This window comes from Vidua macroura, chromosome 6 (assembly GCF_024509145.1).
Source record: "Vidua macroura isolate BioBank_ID:100142 chromosome 6, ASM2450914v1, whole genome shotgun sequence".
Classification (NCBI taxonomy): domain Eukaryota; kingdom Metazoa; phylum Chordata; class Aves; order Passeriformes; family Viduidae; genus Vidua; species Vidua macroura.
This window is the reverse complement of record NC_071576.1, coordinates 47,560,729-47,578,306: the sequence shown is the minus strand read 5'-3', so window position 1 is coordinate 47,578,306 and position 17,578 is coordinate 47,560,729. Positions and strand designations below refer to the sequence as shown.

At 45.6% G+C, this 17,578-nt stretch overlaps 2 protein-coding genes across 2 annotated transcripts in view; one reads left to right on the top strand and one right to left on the bottom strand.

The window, feature by feature from the left end:
* Positions 1–17,578, top strand: part of RPLP2 (ribosomal protein lateral stalk subunit P2) — a 33,460-nt gene that overhangs the window by 7,962 nt on the left and 7,920 nt on the right. The gene's annotated exons all lie outside the window — the stretch shown is intronic.
* PIDD1 (p53-induced death domain protein 1) lies at positions 1,582–16,060 on the bottom strand. Its single transcript, XM_053981463.1, has 15 exons — positions 15,630–16,060; positions 13,429–13,842; positions 12,563–12,766; positions 11,642–11,696; positions 11,260–11,461; positions 10,479–10,607; positions 9,992–10,171; positions 9,297–9,444; positions 8,190–8,325; positions 7,807–7,957; positions 6,396–6,519; positions 5,930–6,048; positions 5,461–5,568; positions 4,307–4,509; positions 1,582–3,588 (listed from the first exon to the last, which is right to left on the bottom strand). Exons 1-15 carry the CDS (start codon positions 15,901–15,903, stop codon positions 3,351–3,353), a joined length of 2,685 nt encoding a protein of 894 aa, XP_053837438.1. The 5' UTR covers positions 15,904–16,060; the 3' UTR covers positions 1,582–3,350.

Here is a 17,578-nt window from a genome sequence, read left to right as displayed (position 1 = left end):
AATTAATATCTGTAGGAGCTGGAAGCATCTTACCTGGATCTGTCTCCTGGCAGCTAGAGGACTGTCATGGTTAGAAGAAACTTGAAGTGGCGTGTGGGAAACACCCAGGTCATTTTGCTGGAGATCTGCAAGTTTATGAAGTAGAAAAGGGTTTAATTATGACAGTTAAAGAGCTATAAATATTACAGCCAAAAAAGGAGAAAAAATGTTCCTACTCCCGAACAATTTCTTGCTTTACTTTTAAAAATTTTTATAAGTAGGCTTTTCCTGGTAAAAGTTTATTTGGGAGAATTTTGGACATATCAGGATCATGCACAGTAAAAACCATACAATCTCCTACATCATCTGTAGGACACTGTAAGGTGCATATTAGGCACCAGGAAAAGCCAGATAGCTGGAAAGGGAACGATACTACTCCAGTATGTGATGAATTCATGACAGAAGTCAGAAAGAATACTATATTTTGATTCAAAAGATAAATGCCAGGTTAGTTATTTCTTTTGCTGTTTCAACCATCCACTGCAACTGTTATCAGTCATAGCAGTTATAGGCTTATGAAAGACTTACTGTGCCTTAAAGAGATTATTGATAAAGATAACACACCTCAAAAGAATGTTTTCCATTGACTTTCTTCCCGGTCAAATATTTGCTGCCAAGTCAGCTGAGGAAAGAGGAGTTGAACAGTTGCTCTGATTTCCTGCCAGCACCTTGGTGTCCTCAGCTGGGTGCTTGCTTTGGTGTCACTCCAAGGAGAAAGCCAGATGCATGCAAGGAGGCCCAGCCCAGCAGCTATGTCTCAGCAGGAAGGACCGGAGATAATAATCCTTCTCTGGGGTACAGTACTTACCTTTCCTTAAGCTGTCAGCCCAAATCCTGGAGAACTGTTCTACTGATGGAACTGTCTAGGGTTTGGTATCTGCTGTCGCCTGGCCTGGCTGCAGCCCACTATGGGAGTAACCTGAACACCTGGCACTCTTCTCCTTCCTCTCTCTTGGCACCAAGCTGTTTTCCAGAAGAGCTGTAGCTCTGCTGATGCCTGGATGAGTCCTCCACAGAGTCCAGTCTACCTATCCTTTATTCCAGCATTGCCTAACTCAGCTCTGGTCTGACTATCACAAATGGAAAGCTAAGTGCAGCCAAGCTTCATTCTGTTGTAGCTGTGGATGCTACCTGTCGTGGGGACAGGACATTTCCCCTAATTTGTCCTAAACCAGGACACTACCTTGTGCTTCCTGTAGACTTCTCCTGCACCTTAACCAGAGGACAGGCTTATCCTACACACTGTCCCTTCTCAATTAGCATTGTTGCTCTCTAGACCTGCTCCACCTGAGCCTCAGCTCATTCCCTGAACATTGTGTTTCTTGATTTAGTCCCACTGCAGAAAAGCCACCCTCCAGGGACACCATAAACGCAGATGCAGTCTGTCTTGTGCTTTGCAACCAGCAGTATCCAAACAGGAGCTCTTCTCCCATTTTTGCACAGCACAGCCAAGCTCACCTGTGTTCTCCTGCCAGCAGGTTTAAAGGGACCAGTCTCCATCTAACCCAAGGCATTTAAGGAATAGCAGACCATGCTGTGGAAGAGTTAAATGCTGATTTTATTCCCAGTGAGAGCAATATGCTCAAATGCATCTCTCCAAAACTGGAGGAAAGAATACCTTGTTGGTAGCTATGAAAATTACAAACAATAACATATGACAGAGAATACAAGAGAAAATATACATTCAAAAGAGCACTGCTGACTTGAACCCAGCATGAGACTTGGGGCAGTACAACCTAAGAAACCAGATCTGTGGAAGTCCCTAGGCCCAAGGTGCCAACTCAAATCTGCAAGTCCTTGTCCAGTGCTCTGGACTGGACAGTAAGCACTCTGTAGCCTCAGATTTTAGAACAGCCTTAAATGAGAGAAAAAGCAGAATGATTTTATGCCTCTTTTTCAATAATCTTGGTGGCAGGTCTGAAGCAGCATCAGGGAAGCCACTGATGATTCTTCAGGAGGGGAAGAAAACGCCAGGATTTATCCAACCTGTGACAGCACATTGACTTTGGGTGGTGCAACCTGGCATTTTGAAACACAATTTTGTTTTTTCAGACTAAGAACAGCCCTTTAAGTAATGTTTAAAGAGTTATGCTGAATTCAAACCTGTCTTGAAAGACTTGAATTTACTTAAATGACAGTAGTCTTTCAAAAAGCTTGCATGTAATTTTCCACTGTCATTAGTGGGTCTTTAACTGAGGGCCATTATGAGATGGGGAAGAGGAAGAGAAGGCCACCTCAGTAATAAATCATTGAGCAGCTAAAAAGCAGCAAATGCTTCCAGCCTTATACAAGATATTCAGGCTGAAAAACTGGGAAGTTAGCTCAGCATTGTTCATACCAAACACACAACAGTGCCTTATTTCACAGCTGGTCAGACCAGTTTTTAAAATGCAAATTAAAGTCATGCTTTTCACCAAACTTCAGGAAGGGTCACACCTTCACCACTACACAGTCACATTTCACTGGGAAGATGTGACGACTACCCCTTGGAAACTGCAAGGGAAAATTTTAATTTCACTTAAATCAGTCTCCCAGAACAGGTCATGGATTTTGACTTTTTTTTTTTAATAAAATAAACCTGGAACTTTGTCAAAGACCAGCAGTATGTAGGTGTCATCTAAAAAGGTGCTTGCAGGTGCAGCAGGCTATTTGTTTCATGATAGCTTTTGGAGCAAAACCAAAAAAAAAGAGTAATTTTTCTAGAAATCAGTTTCTTCTTTCTTCCCCATAAATACTTAGGTTTTGTTTGGACTTAAGGGAACTGGAAGAGATTAGGAAAAAATAGAAAACATTTTGATGGGGAATACAGATCACATTTTCATGTGAGCAGAACACATCATTAAGAGAAATGGTTGAACAGTCCCCACCACATCACAGGCCTTCATAACATGACTGTGCCTTCACTCTCCTATCTGGAGTGGCACTGGAGCACAAATGGACCAAAATGCTCACACCCAGTGTTTCCAGTTTCAGGAATAAGTTATAAATAAATACATGTAACATGAGTGTTAACTCATCAAACACTACTTAAGCCACTACTCAGCTGACAGACAGACACTTCAGTCTCTAAATTTCTCCACATTTCTGAAAGCTAAAGTTCAAAGTTGCAAAGTGGAAGTAGAAAAAATGTTCATAAATGCACTCTAAACTTCCTGGGATTGGCAGAAGTGGCATGTGAATACAGACCCGAGAGAATCAATGCCCAGCTCCTCAGGAAGATGCTGGCCTTTAGGGAGGGAGCAGTCCCCAGGCACCATCACTCTGGGTACACAGAGGGGTTCCATTCAAACTCCATTTTTCTCTGCTAGGTGTTAAATCATAGCTATTGCAGAGTCCTCAGTGCTGCTCTCTTGCTCCAGGCCCAGCCGGCGGATGGACTCACTGTATTTCTGCTGCCCCAGCTCAATGATGGCTTCAACCTCATCAGCAATGTCCTGGCGGCCACTCTCTTTCATGGCTGTAATCAGCTTGCTCACACAGTCAGGATCCTCTGAGTTCTGCTGAGCCCATGAGAAAAGCATGTCCAGGATCTGCTTATTGAGGTCCTCTCTGAAGAAAGGACAAAAGACAGAAGTAACCAACATGCTCTCCTGAGTAGCAAACCAAAGAGACCTTACCTAAGTCCCAGCCATGGCTAGAGTCTTAAAGAAGCCATCCAAACACACAAAGCACTCAGTGGGCCTCCCTCTTTCCTACCCAGCATAGAGGAGTTGCATGAATGCTTCTCTATAAAATATTTTCCTAATAGAAGTATCAAATTAAGGCATTCTGCTCTTGAATATAATTTCCTCACAGGAACACCAGTTTGATCATAACAAGTCTAATTCTCTCCTACTGCTTTGGCTTTTTGGTCAGGCTGCATATCCCGTGATGTACCACAAGCTCTTTCTGAATAACAATGATATTCACTATTAAAGCCATAGATCATTTCTCTTTGTAAGAGATGGAGTCTGGCCAGGAATCCGATCACAGAACAAAACAGGAATGCAACTCAGCTGAACTACAAAGCTCATCAGGTTTGCTATTTCCCGATTTTGATTTTCAAACAAAAAACTTTATTTCATAATGGCAAGAGAACATAATCAGTTTCCCATTATAAAAGGTATTATTTTCAGAAGAACCATTAGTCAACCCATTTATAATCCAGTGAAACAATTACAGTGGAAGAACTTTCAACCAGCCAAGCACTGATTAATACTATTACACTGCAGATAGATGGACAGACATATATAATGCATCACTGTTGATTACTGTGTCCTATTCTCACCTGTTATTGTATCCTATGCGCTCAATCTGCTGGTAGGTCAGGCCCAGGTTGAGGCCGATGCTCTGCCAGTCAGCTCCCACACGCCTAGCAATGCTCAGCAGGTTTGCCTGTGTCAGGTACCCAGTCTCAGCATTGCCCAGGTTTAAGGGAGGGAAGGAGAAGCCATACAGGGGACCAGGGTTCTCATCCCGGAGTTTCAGTTGCTGTGTCACAAAGAAGAGAGAGAAAGAATATTCTTTCTTTACATAGAGGACAGTGTTTGGCCACTCAGTCTCCACAGTGAAATCTCCTTCCTTCTGCTGGGGAGAAAGGAAGTACTTGGGGCTGAAGGGTCAGGCTGTTTGAAGCAAGGAAGACTTACACTAGCAGCGACCAGCAGTGCTCACTGCCTCAGGAAAATATCAAATTGTAATGCTCACAGTCGTAGGTCACATCGGAAATTTCCTTTCCTGCATTTACAGAGCCATTTAAAATAAGCCACATCCCTGAAGCATATTTGCCTCAGCAGTAAGAGAGCACTTAGTCTAGGTTTGTAGTTGAGGCTGCGTGTATCAGAAAGGGTTGTGAGATCATCACACATGATCGGAAGGAAGTATTCAGCCTACCAAGGTATTTATTGTTTTAGGCTTCTCAAATATCACTTAAATTCCGTAAGCAAAAGTTGCATTTCTCACTGTAACATAGAGCCCAGCCTTTAAAGCTCACAGCAGAATACCTACACTCAGTGTCTATGTTCAAATCCAGCATAACTACCTCATTCTATTCCTTTCTTTTTTCCTGCTGCATGAGCTGTGTGACTAAGAAATTTATAAACAAAACAGACACTTCCCTTAATTACAGCAAGCTTCCTTGCGTACTACATTCTCATTTATTCACAGGATCCACCCTCTCTGACTCTCTGACTGCCCATCCAACAAGCCTGTGCTTGACAGGCAAGATGAGCAGGAGAGCTGAGACCACTCCCAGCTCTTCCTGTTCTCGTTTCAGAAGAGCACGCTCACAGGGAGTGCAAAATCTCCACCATGACATAGCTGGGCAGCTATTTCTTGTGGTCATTCATTGCATGCCTTCTCATGGAGGACACAATATTAGCTGAGCAGAAATGCCATGCTCTTGCCCCATCTAGATTAATTTTTCTGTAGGAGACAACTCACAGGCAGTTTGATGGGCAGAGTAGCAAGCCAGAGGGAGTCTGGACCTTTTCTCCTCTTGTTGGCATCTTCAGGGATGCTCTCTGGAATTGCCCCTCGGTAGAAAGAGACCTTTGCAAAGAGAAAGCATGCAGTAAGGCTCTGATTCAAACACAGTGGCCCAGCCTATTGGCACCATGTCTTTTCCATTTGGGAAAGAATGAATTCAGCATTCCCACTGAGGTTCTGCCACAAAGGCTGGACTTTCTGCCAGCACCCCAAAAATTAATGGCAGGAATGTAAGTCAGACAGTTAAGTGATGAGTGATCCTTCAAGATTACACTTCTTGATTATTCAGAGTTTAGTCAGTGAAATGCAAAGCCAGAGAAAGAGGGTAGGAAAAGAGTTATGTCTAGCACTCAGAGATTATTATGAGTATTGTAAAAGCAATGATGAAGGAGGAAACAAGAAGTCAGTGTAACTGGTTGTTCACCTGGCCTTTTACAGCTTGGCCTTTTCTGTCCACAGAGGAGGTCACATAGATTTCCTTCATGTTCTTCAAGTGGGAGTAAAAAATAAATGAGAGACGTCCATCCACGCAGTCAGGGCGATCTGTGCAGAGAAGGCAGGAAGCATTCAGCTTGTGGAGAAAAGTGTGCAGAAGCAGATCAGTCATAAAAATAAACCCACCTGGCTATTGCCCTCTGCAGATTTACAAGAGTATGAGAAGAAATGAAAGTCTGCAAACAGCACTTTCATAAGGAAAAGTAGACAGAAAGGTTATGTGACCAGAGAATGTGACAAGTTTAATGTCCAGGGGCTGGCTACTGTGAGTAGTGGGCGAGCTGGAGACAGAGGAATGCCATGGAGGAGTACAAACCACAGCAGAAACACATCTAGGGCCAGAGCAGGACAAGAGGGAGGTTGGTAGGAGCAGAATGAGCCCAGGACTGCCATACCCATATCAATGCTGATGCCTCGCTCAAAAGCTGCAAAAAATTGCTCTCCCTCAAACATCTCCACCATGTCAGATGGCTCAGGTCCTCGATAGCGGTCCTGCAGCTTCTTCAGCACTGGGTCAACCTGACAAGGAAGACAGTGTTTGGTCAGAAGCACATCTGACCAACCCATGTTTCTATACCCGTGATGTTGCTCTCACCTTTAACAGGGAAGACTATTTTACATGAAAAGGACGTAAACAAATGAACAAAGACCCATTAAAAAAGCATTTTTCAGCACTGTCTCTATCTTTTAAACAGGTCTTTTCAACATCAAAGACAAGGAGGGATTTACTTGCTACCATATCCCACTCACTGTTCAAATACATTTTCACTGCAAAAAGACACATGCTACAGCAGCACACAGCTGAGGACACCAGAAAGCTCATTTTGGATTTGTAGCCTGTGATCACAGTGGCAGTGCAAGAGTCAGGTTAGATTCTTCTTTCTATTTGTAACAGTAAACCTCTCTCACTCCATGACCGTTCTCAGCAGGATTACAGACAGACCCAAACCACCATCTCACTCTGAGTGTCATTGATGCCTCATCTGGAGTCAGTTTTAGCCCAGAACCCAATATAAAAAATCCTTGCAGATGTTTGTGTCCACAGGTCACTTCAATACAGGAGCACAGGTAAAGAGAAGGAGCAACCAGGGTAGAGAATTATGCAGAGCTGGATATGCAGCCCAGTAATGGCAGTCTGATAAAATAACCCTCACCTCACCAAGCTGCATTGCCTGCCAAGGGACACATTCTCCACAGCTGCATACTCATACTCACACTAATCTGAAACAACACTGCTGAGGGCTGATACGCCTAGGAAGAGGCAGCAGAAAAGAATGTGTGAGGACTTCCCATCTCCTCCTTGACAAAGTCAGCCAGAATAGCTCACACTTATCACATAAACTCACAGTGCTTGAACTGAGAACAGCAAGAACATAAGGAAAATTACCATTTCTAACCACTCCAGCTGCAAACAAAGCACTGCTGCTGCCTACACCACTAGCCCATGTCAGACAAGTGACGTGTGAACTTTGACTTAAATTTAAGGCAACATGTTTTACCTCCTGTTTGCTGGATTATAATAGCATATACATGGCCAGTATCTGTGGTTCAGCTGATTTTAGCAGCCCAGTCCTCAGGGTTTGCAGGGGAAGAAATCAATGCATAGCATTTACCACTGCTAGAATGAGTTTTTTTCTTCCCCGAGCTCCCTGTGAGTCAGTATCACAGCACCAACAGTGTGGTGACAGCATACCCCAGCCATGACTCTGGGGCGGTGAACAGGACTGTTTGGTGCACTGCTGCCTTTACATCCTACAAAGGGAAGTCTGGGAAGCTCAGGAAAAGGCAGTGCAACCCAGATCAGACCTTGTGCTTGGGGACACACTGTAGCAGGACTTGCTCGGGATCCCTCTTCTTCTGCAGCGCTATGAAGTTCACCTGGTACAGACGCAGCCGCTCATAGACCTTCTTGGCAATGCCTCCAATGTAGGTCTTGGTGGTGTACCACAGCCAGTACCTGGAGACAAGGAATTAAAAAAAAAAGGAGGGACACTACCCAGAGAAAGGTGGCAGTGTCATGCCCACATGATTGGAAAGAATGACAGGTAGAGACAAAGTGCTACAATGGGCCTGACTTGCAAAAGGAAAAGGGAACAGATAGAGTTAATGTCACGGGCTCTGGTCAGAGTGTTGGAAAAGCAAGGCAGAGGAACATCCCATCTTTTCCTCAGGACTAATCTTGCACTTACCAGGAGAAGTGAGTGACTTCAAACACTGCATAAAGATGGGTGAATTCCAGCACCACCTCACTGGTGATGTCATTCCAGATTTGGCCCTCCAGGTCACCATGGAGTATATGCAGCCTTGACCGATCCAAATTTAGCCCTAAGGAGACCAATGATCAAGAGATGCTATATGCAGCAGAAACCTTTATTCATGGCTTTATAAACCCAGCCACAGGTTTGGGTGATTTACTTTTTAAAGCCACCAAATAAAGGTTCACAGCCTTCTCTTCAGCATCCAGGACTGAACTTTGGTCAAAGAAGAGCAGCAATAAAAGGACCAAGCTATCCCATTGCTTTTGGGATATTCTGGCAAAATATTCAGAGTTAAAATGATAGTGTGCTCATTCCCACCAACAGATTCATTAGATAATTCTCATCACTAAAATCTAGGGTTATTAATTAAGTTCTACCTCTTTCTAATGTACATGTCACAGACTTTTCAATCCTGATGCACTTCAGGCATACAAATACCAGGTGATATAATAATGTAGGCCATGTATTTCTTCACAAGAAAACCGGGAGAGGTCTAAGAAAATATGAATAAGGAGACTGAGGGTACTCAGCAAACAGAGGAATCCCTGGCATGACTGAGGCTGTTTTTAGCAGTTTTCAGAGTGGGATGTGGCTCAGCATACAATCATACATTTTTAAATGCAGTGGCTCAGCAGCTGATTCCTGTGCAAGGAAAAGAGAAAGCAGACCCCTGGAGCAGCATGTTCATTTCCTGCTTCAAGCTATTCCCAATCATGAATCAAAGCCCTTTTACAATGCATCTCCTCAGTGCCTCTCCAATCCACCATAGTAAAACCAGCAGTTAAAATACACATGTCGTTTGGCAGAGAAATCCTTTTGCCAAGACCATTCTCCCAGCTTGTCTGATCTGATGGACCTGAACTACCTTCAGCTCCCACTGCTCTACACCACCACACAGTCAGCAGACACACCTTGCTGTTCCTGCAGGAAAAGCAGCAAGCTTTATTAACAACAGGAGAGGCAAATAAAATTCTCTCTTCCCCTTTGTGATTTTCCAAATATGGCATTTCCCTTTGTCAGTTTTGGGAATAAGCTGACCTGTGACCCTGGGTGGAAGAGGCAGTTGAATTCTCACTGGCTTGAGAAAATCCACCGTGGAGTCCTGGGAGAGGTAGAGCAGGGGACTGGCTCTACACCCTGCATGGGCTGTGATTTCCTCTATCTCTTCTGCAGAGACTGGCAGCACCTGGATGTGGCAGACAGCACAAAGAGCAGAGCAGTCAGGCACCAAATTCCCACACTGCTCACTCAGTTCCTCTTTTGCTGCAGGGCCCAGCAAGATTTATTTGCTGAGAAATAAAGCACAGTGAACCTTGGCTGAAGTCTGGCAACCTGTTGGGCTGGACTTAAAGTATTACAAGAGCATCTAGCAGCTCTACAGAACAATTCATTTTAGTGGGGTGATTTTAGAATTAGATCCACATTAGATTCCCTCACCACACCAAATTCTCATTGAGCTGTTTTCCTAGGGTTAGTTTTGCAAGGGAAAAAGAGGCAAAATCTTTTTGTGTTCCCTTCAACAGCTGGTCTGCTGGAGATCCCTTTCCCACACAGGGCAGCACAGAGCAAGGCCCACGTTGCAGGGAAGTGAAGAGAGAAGGTGATCTGAGATGGGTGAGTCCATGAAGCAACCACATCTAGACATGATTTACCCTAGGGCAGACATCTCTGCTTGGTTCTGTACTGAACACAAGAAAACAGCTGCACCAGAGCTCACCAAAAAGCATGCATACCTGCAGCTTGACACTACGAGGCTCTTTGGTGACTCCAGGAGGAAAGATCACTTTGATGTTTGGATCCACACTGGAAAAGAGCAATGTCCCCTCTGCTGGCACTTTGCATTCATTTTGCACAAGTCGAGACACAACAAGGAACCAAGAGAAGTGAAGGACACAACAGTGGGCCACACACTTCTATGACAGAGGACAAAGAAGAAAACATATAGGCACATAACTTAATACAATAAAGGCAGGAAAATGAGTACCAGCCAAGCAGAAGAAAGTACTAGATCAGAGATGAAGCATGGCAGGATGCAACTCATCAACTTCAGGAGACACACCTCCATGAGAGAGGAAACTTGGAGCTGAAATCCACTACATTTTATTGCAGCTGGTCAAAACACAACTCATGAGATATTTCAAATAGGTTCACTCTTGGCTGGACACAACCAAAGAGGGGAACAGGAGCAAAGTGTGTCACTGGTAATTTCAATCTGCTCACCTCTGATTTTCTCTTCTGCTTCACTCTTGCTTTCAGATCAGTCCAGCTCTGCCCACTGAAGGTCCGAACTACAACCTCATGCTGGTGAGGGGTTTGAGGTGAGACATATGGCATCCAGATCTGCACCTCCTGGCAAAAAAGCATTCCTGTGAGACACCAACTGAAAGGATAAAACCAAGGTCAGCTCTGCATTGTGGCTTCCTATGCAGACGAGGGAGGGCAGAGCATGGCCTGTATGCAGGGAATCAAAGAACCTGCTCTGCCCTGCAGTCTCTGGGGAGCCGACAGGAAATGTCAGGTCTGCTATGGACTGTGATGGCAGGAAAGGTTCAGCAGCTTCTGAGCACAAAAGGGCAAAGCAACTTTTGCAGTGAGCTACTGTCAGCCATGATGGAGCTGGTAGGTGGTGTGACTACTCCCCAGCTTGAATGCAAACCACACAATCAGACTTTTAGAGAAGGATGCAAACCATTCTCTTTTCAGGCTAAGGCCAGATGCTAGACTTATCCTCTGGTAGAGCAGAGGGGATGTGAGTGAGAAAGGTTATAGCTCAGCTCCATCAGGAGCAGTGGGGAAGGCAAAGGTGCCAGATCAGCACAGTATCAGAGGCTGTATCCTTTCTCTCTGCAGCAGTGCTTCTATGAGAGGCAGTCCTGCAGCTACTTAAAAGCACCAGGCATGGGGGTAACTGTCTCACAGGTCCCAAAAGGCGCTCTCAGAAGAATCTACTGAGCTACTGCAAAGGCAGATTCATCAGGAGGTGACCTGGGTGTATCCTCACCTGCTGGAATTGGACCCCATGAGGCTGCAGCTCCAGGACTCTACTGAGCAGGACATCATGGTGTCTCAGCTTTACCCACTGCGGATCTGGCGTGAAGGATCGGAAGTGGATCCGCAGAGGATCAGAGGCAGCCCCCGGCGGAAAGTAGAAATGGATGCCACAGGCCAGGACCACTCTGCAGCCTTCAGAGGTGACAGTAAAGCTTCCAGAAGACATGCATGAATTTATGACACTATGCAGTGACTTCTGCCCTCCAAAAATCAACAGAAGAATCTCATACTTGTGTTTTACTGGCCTACTGAGGCTATAGATTCCTATACATTCCTGCAATACCCACCATGCACCTTGTCTGTAATACAAATTCTTAATAACAGAGGCTTACCTGCCCTCTCCTGATGCAAGGAAGAATCTTTTTAGCCTTCCAGTACTGGATTTATCTGTGGCAATAAGAAGATTTGGGTAGGAGAAGGAGACAGACCTTACTTACCTTACTTAAACCAAGGTAGACAAAGAAAGGTTGAACAGTTTTGGCTTAATCCTAATCTGACAGAAGTCACTAATGGAATCCTGGTCACACTGCATTGGGCCCCAGAACACACTGCAGCAAGAGGATGGCATGTGGCCTCGAGGTCCCAGGACATACTGAAAATGCTGGCTCTCCCCCAGGGAAACTCAAAAGCAGAGGGAATTCGAAAATATTTCAGTTTTCCTCTGCAGCTCTCAGGGCCATGTTTGATTGCCTGGGGCCATCCTGGGAATCAGTGCTTGCTCTTGTGAACATGAGCACCACTGGGAAACCCTGCTCAGATTCCTGTTCATTTCATCACCTTCATCTTGGACAAAGAGCTGCTCCTCTGCAGCCTGTGAACCTCAGGAAAGCAGGAGGTGACTGCACAGCAGAATGACCTCTTGCTGTTCTCTGAGGTTCTAGCATGAGCCACCAAAGCCTTAGGGCCAAACAGCAAGTCCAGGAACTGGTGCTCACCTCTGCTAAAAAGGCTGGACCCCTTTAGGGACCTCTCCTGATCTGTTTCCTGTGAGTCCCATTTTCACTTCCACTGTGAAACCCTACCAGGAAATCCCAATTCCAGGGACCTCTGAGCCCTTCAGAATGGTATAGGCCTCATAAAACCATAACTAATACTGTCTGTATCCTTACAACTTAATAATTATTCCAGAGAAATAAATGCTGAACTGATTCCCCCCCTGCTTGTCTTCTCTAATCCAAACCCATCTACACCCTGCTGCGCTGAGTGAGGAAACAGCTGTGCAGAACACACAGCAGCAGAAGCCTTGCAATTACCAGCCTGCGGGGATGGTTCAGTTTCTCCCAAGGGATTGCCTCGGACATGCACAAACGGCAGGGTCTGGATCTCAGCAGGGATGGCACGGAGGCAGTTGTTCTGCAGATCAAGTCTGGACAAGTTGGGCAGGCTGGCAAGAGAGGCAGGGACTGTCACCAGGAGATTGCTGTGGAGATGCAGCCGACGCAGAGACTTCAAATTGGCTGCAGGTTGGAACAAGAAGTGACCCCCCATCCGTGCTGTTAATTGCACTGCATATCAGCTCTAACCCTCCCTCCCTCCTCAGCCCATGTAAACACACACATAATGAGGGAAAAGCACAAAAGCTTAACATCCCTTTAGCTCACAAAATAAAGGAGTGCAAGGAATTAGCTGAGAGGCAACACAGACTCCTCTGTCCTCTCCTTTTCAGCTTACTTGTGTAAGACACTTCTGTAACAGCATCAAAAACAGCCTCGGTCACAAAGTAATACAGGACCCAGGAAGCTGGGCAGTAGAAGTCAGAGCCCAGTTCTGTGGACTGGTCCACACTGAACAGTGTGATTTCAAGCCCAGATTCTCATCCCATCAAACCTCAACTCTTCTGCTACCCAAAACAAGCCAGGCCAGATCCTCAGTCATTGTAAATTGTAATGAAATCTCAGCAGTGTCGCTGATTCACAGAAACAGTTAAGTGTGATCCAGAGTTGTTAATGCTCAAAGGCACTGACTGAACCAAGCATGATCCTTCTGGATACCCCTTCCATTTGGCTCCAATATAAAATGGTTTATGCTAACAACTCTGGGGATAGAGACCAAGGGTCTCAGAGGTTGTACCAAAAGCTTGGCAAGCCCATGTCCTTCTCTTCCCCAGTAAAATACATACCTAGGGATTCTGGGATGCTTAATAAGCGATTCCCAGAGAGATCCAGCTCTGTGCAGTTGTGCAGATTCCCAACTTCTTCAGGGAGCAATTCCAAAGCATTTTCCGAAAGATCCAGATCCTGCAGCATTGACAGCTCCCCAATGCTCTGAGGTAAGTCTTTCAGCTGATTTTTCATTGCAGAGAAGAAAGTCAGTTTACTCAGACAGCCAAAGTCCTCAGGAAGTGTCACCAGGCTGTTGTGGCTCACCAGGAGCACACGGAGGCTGGGGAGGTGGAGAATGCAGCTCGGCAAGGTGGAGAGTCTATTGAAGCTGAGATCCAGATGGGTGAGACACCTGAGGTTCCCAAAGTCTGGTGGCAAGCTTGTCAGGGAGCCATGCTGATAGGAACCAAACTCATCTCTAGCAAGGCCACCTGGGTGGAGGGAAATGGAGGAGGTCAGTATGCTACCAGGAGAGCTCACCAGCCTCATGTGAGACTCAGCACAGAGATCCACAAGATTGGGAGTTACTGATAACAATGAGCAGCACTAATCACAAAGTACTCAGAGAAGTGACTTTTCTGCTCCATGCCTCAGTTTCCTGATCAGTGAAAGGGGTGTAACAGTGAAGAGCTGTTATGAAATCAGGAGATGCCACAGTGAACCAGTACAGCTCTGCTAAACACATCTGGAGTCAAAGCTCAGAATGAGCCAGGCCACCCCACGCATTTACCACACTTCAGCAGGGTGGCCCATATACCTCCAAGCCTCCCACTCTCCTTCCTCACTTCTTCCTCACTACCAGTGGCCAACACACATGGCTTTCTGGATCAAGGAAACAGTCCTTGCCCTCAAGGATTTATCCATTCTGTTGAGAAGCAAACAGCCCTGAGGACTGAAATCTGCCCTTGCAAGAGTGGAGGGCACATCTGAGGAAAGAGCAGTGAAAATGCGGGAGGAAAAAGTAGGTAATTCAGTATTTTCTAGGCAGACAGGAGAAAAGCAGTGAAAATGTGGGGAGAAAGGTAGGTAATTCAATATTTTGTAGGGCAGACAGCACAGAGAGCGAAGAATGAAAGTTCCGTATCCCAGCTTGTGACACTCAAATTAGAGAAGGGCTGCACCCCTGGAAAATAACTTGAGCAAACAAAAGGAAACTTCCAAACTTTTCCACTTGTTCATTGTTTCATATTCCTCCTCCTCTACTGTTTTCTATTTATATCCATATACAGCAGAGGGCACCAAACATTTTTTTATGCTGCATAATGGTACAAAATGAGAACAACCAAATAGGCACATTGCACTTTGTACATAAGATCTTACTGAACTACATTATGGCACTTCAGAATGCTCAGGGTGTGTGTACATCTCACAAAACAAGACTGATAAAAGGTACTGCTGTTATTGCCACCTTACTAAAGGGGGAAAAGACAAATCATTCACATGAGAAATTTATGACAGATATAGAAACAAACCTCAGACTTTTCAGTTTTCAGGTGAAACCCTGAATTCTGCCCTGAAACTCCCCCTTTTTGTTCTCAAATATTTATTTTTAAAATTCTACCTTCCAAAGAGCAAATCATTCAGTCTGATACAGAAACTATACTAATTGTATTGAGATCCTACCAAAATAAATAGATGAGACAGTCAAAGAATGATCTAATATTTATAGCTCTAACAGTTATTACACTTTGCCAAATTACATGCACACCCTGTGTCCTACTTTAGATAAAATGTTGAACAGCGTTTTCTGGTCTGTCTTGAACTTTGCTAAACCTACAGTCACCGACAGTAAGGAAGGATTAAGCACATATTGACTCAGACAGAAACACAACAAAGACAGCTTATTATACTTTCAAAAACTAAATAGGGGCTGAACATTCACCAAAAGATTCAACACCTTTCAATCCCCCTCTTCTTGCATAACTGCAAAAATGCTCTTCTAGAGAATGGCTATAGAAAATGCTGCAGCATCAACCCAACAAGACTCCAAAAACCCAGTCCCCAGGCAGCTGTAAAAACAAAGAGAGGAAATATGAATCCAGAGGCTGCATCATGTTGAAATCTGCATTCAGCTCTGAGCAAGGCTGAGCCAAAGCTGAGGTAAGCGGCACTGGAACAAAACACTTCCAAGGGCAGTTTGTCCTGCAGATATGGAGAGAAGGATTAACAAAAAATCTGAACCTAGAAAAGCTGGATGGTGATGGACCCCAGAATTTACCTTTAAGCACCAGGGATTTCAGGTGCTTCAGATGAGGAAGGCTGCCCAGTGTGGTGTCAAGGAGGCAATCATTGCTGCTGAGCCGGAGGAACTCAACCTGGACCACCTCTCCCTGTTGCTCCTTGAATAGCTGGAGGAAACGGTGGCAGCCGTCAGGATAAACATCCAGGTTCAGTCTGTTGTCAGCAAGGCAGGAGCCAGCGAGAGCAGGAGCCCCCACAGTCCCCTCCTCGCACTCATCCCTGAGCCCCAGCAGCTCTGCCATTTTCTGCATCTCATCCTCAGGGTCTAGACATGCTCTGACTTGCCAGGCAGGCAGGCACTGGCAGCACCACCAGGCAGCTGGGACAAGGAGAGGAGCAAAGATGGCTCTGAAAAAGAACACAGGTGCACAATGAAGGCTCCTGCCCCAGTCCAGAGTGGCTGGAAACAGTTCATACTCACAGCAAGATGGCAGGAAAGATTACATGCATGCTACTGAAAGCTTTAGAGGCAAAGAGCATGGAAATGCAGCATGACAGATGTCACAGGGGCTTCTCCTCTAGAGAAAACCTCTGAATTTTTCCAGCCAACATCTCAGCAGGGAATGGAGCAATTATGCACCATCAGAATAAGACCAATATTAACTTTAAAAGACATAAATGTAAATGCCTATGCCTAATGCAGATTTCAAGATGCCTTAGTAGGAAGCTTTACAAGTAAAGAAGAAAACTGGGGCAGGGAGAGCTGAGCCAGAAGCAGAGCCCAGAGGTGACTAACAGATTGTGACAGGTCCTCATCGAACCCGGTTGTGAAACCAGTGTCAATGGGATAAAAGCAAATGGACAAAGGGCAGAGAAAGCAGAGAAAACATGTCAGGGCCAGCAACAGGGTTAGAAAAGGCATGTTGGTGGTGCAGGAGTAACACCTCCTGAGCTTGGCAATTAAACTAGCTCATGGTGTGAATATCAGGAGCTCTTTGTTAACCCTGCCATGGATCGAACTGGTAAATAGAAGTTTCCTTTGAGTGATGCAGAATTAGAACAAACTTGGCTCTAAAGTCCGAGGCCAGCAGAAAGAAGATAATGCCCCAGCAACACCCTGAGGAGCAGTGCTTTTACTGTTAGCCTGTGGGACATGGCAGCACTGATGTTCCCAAGGCACAGTCTGGGGGAGGTGTCATCCCCTGAAAGGGCAGAAATGCTTCACTCTGAAAGGACATAAATGTAAAGGCAAGAAGAGGAAGCACAGCCCAGAGGCAGCTCACAAGTTGTACTGGGTCCTCGTTGAACCTGGTTTGTGAAACTGAGTGCCAATGGGATAAAATGAAACTACTGCTTTAGTATAAAGGTGAGCATTTCTTACAAAGACATTGTGCACAACATGTACACAGCCCCCTTACAGACACATATAAGAATAAAGTCCATCAGCTATAGCTTTGTAAAACTGTCAGTGGTGAAGGAACCAGAGGGCACCTCCAGAAGCCACAGAGGCAGCCTCAGAGGCAACAGACATGGATAGACATGGTGCCACAGACACTCTGAAACACACACCTTCACATGGACACACAGCGCTTCACACGGACACACACACAGACCTTCACATGGACACACACACAGACCTTCACATGGACACACAGCCCTGCACATGGACACACACACAACCCTTCACATGGACACACAGAGCTCCGTGCATGGACACACGCACCCCTGCACATGGACACACACACAGCCCTTCACACGGACACAGAGAGCTCCGTGCATGGACACACACAGCCCTTCACATGGACACACACATACCCCTGCACATGGACATACACCTCCGCACATGGACACACAGCCCCGCACATGGATATACACTCCTTCACATGGACACGCACCCCGCGCATGGACACACACACACCCCGCGCATGGGCACACACAGCCGGGCCGGGCTGTCCGCGGCACTCTGTGCCCCTGGCCCCGTCACCC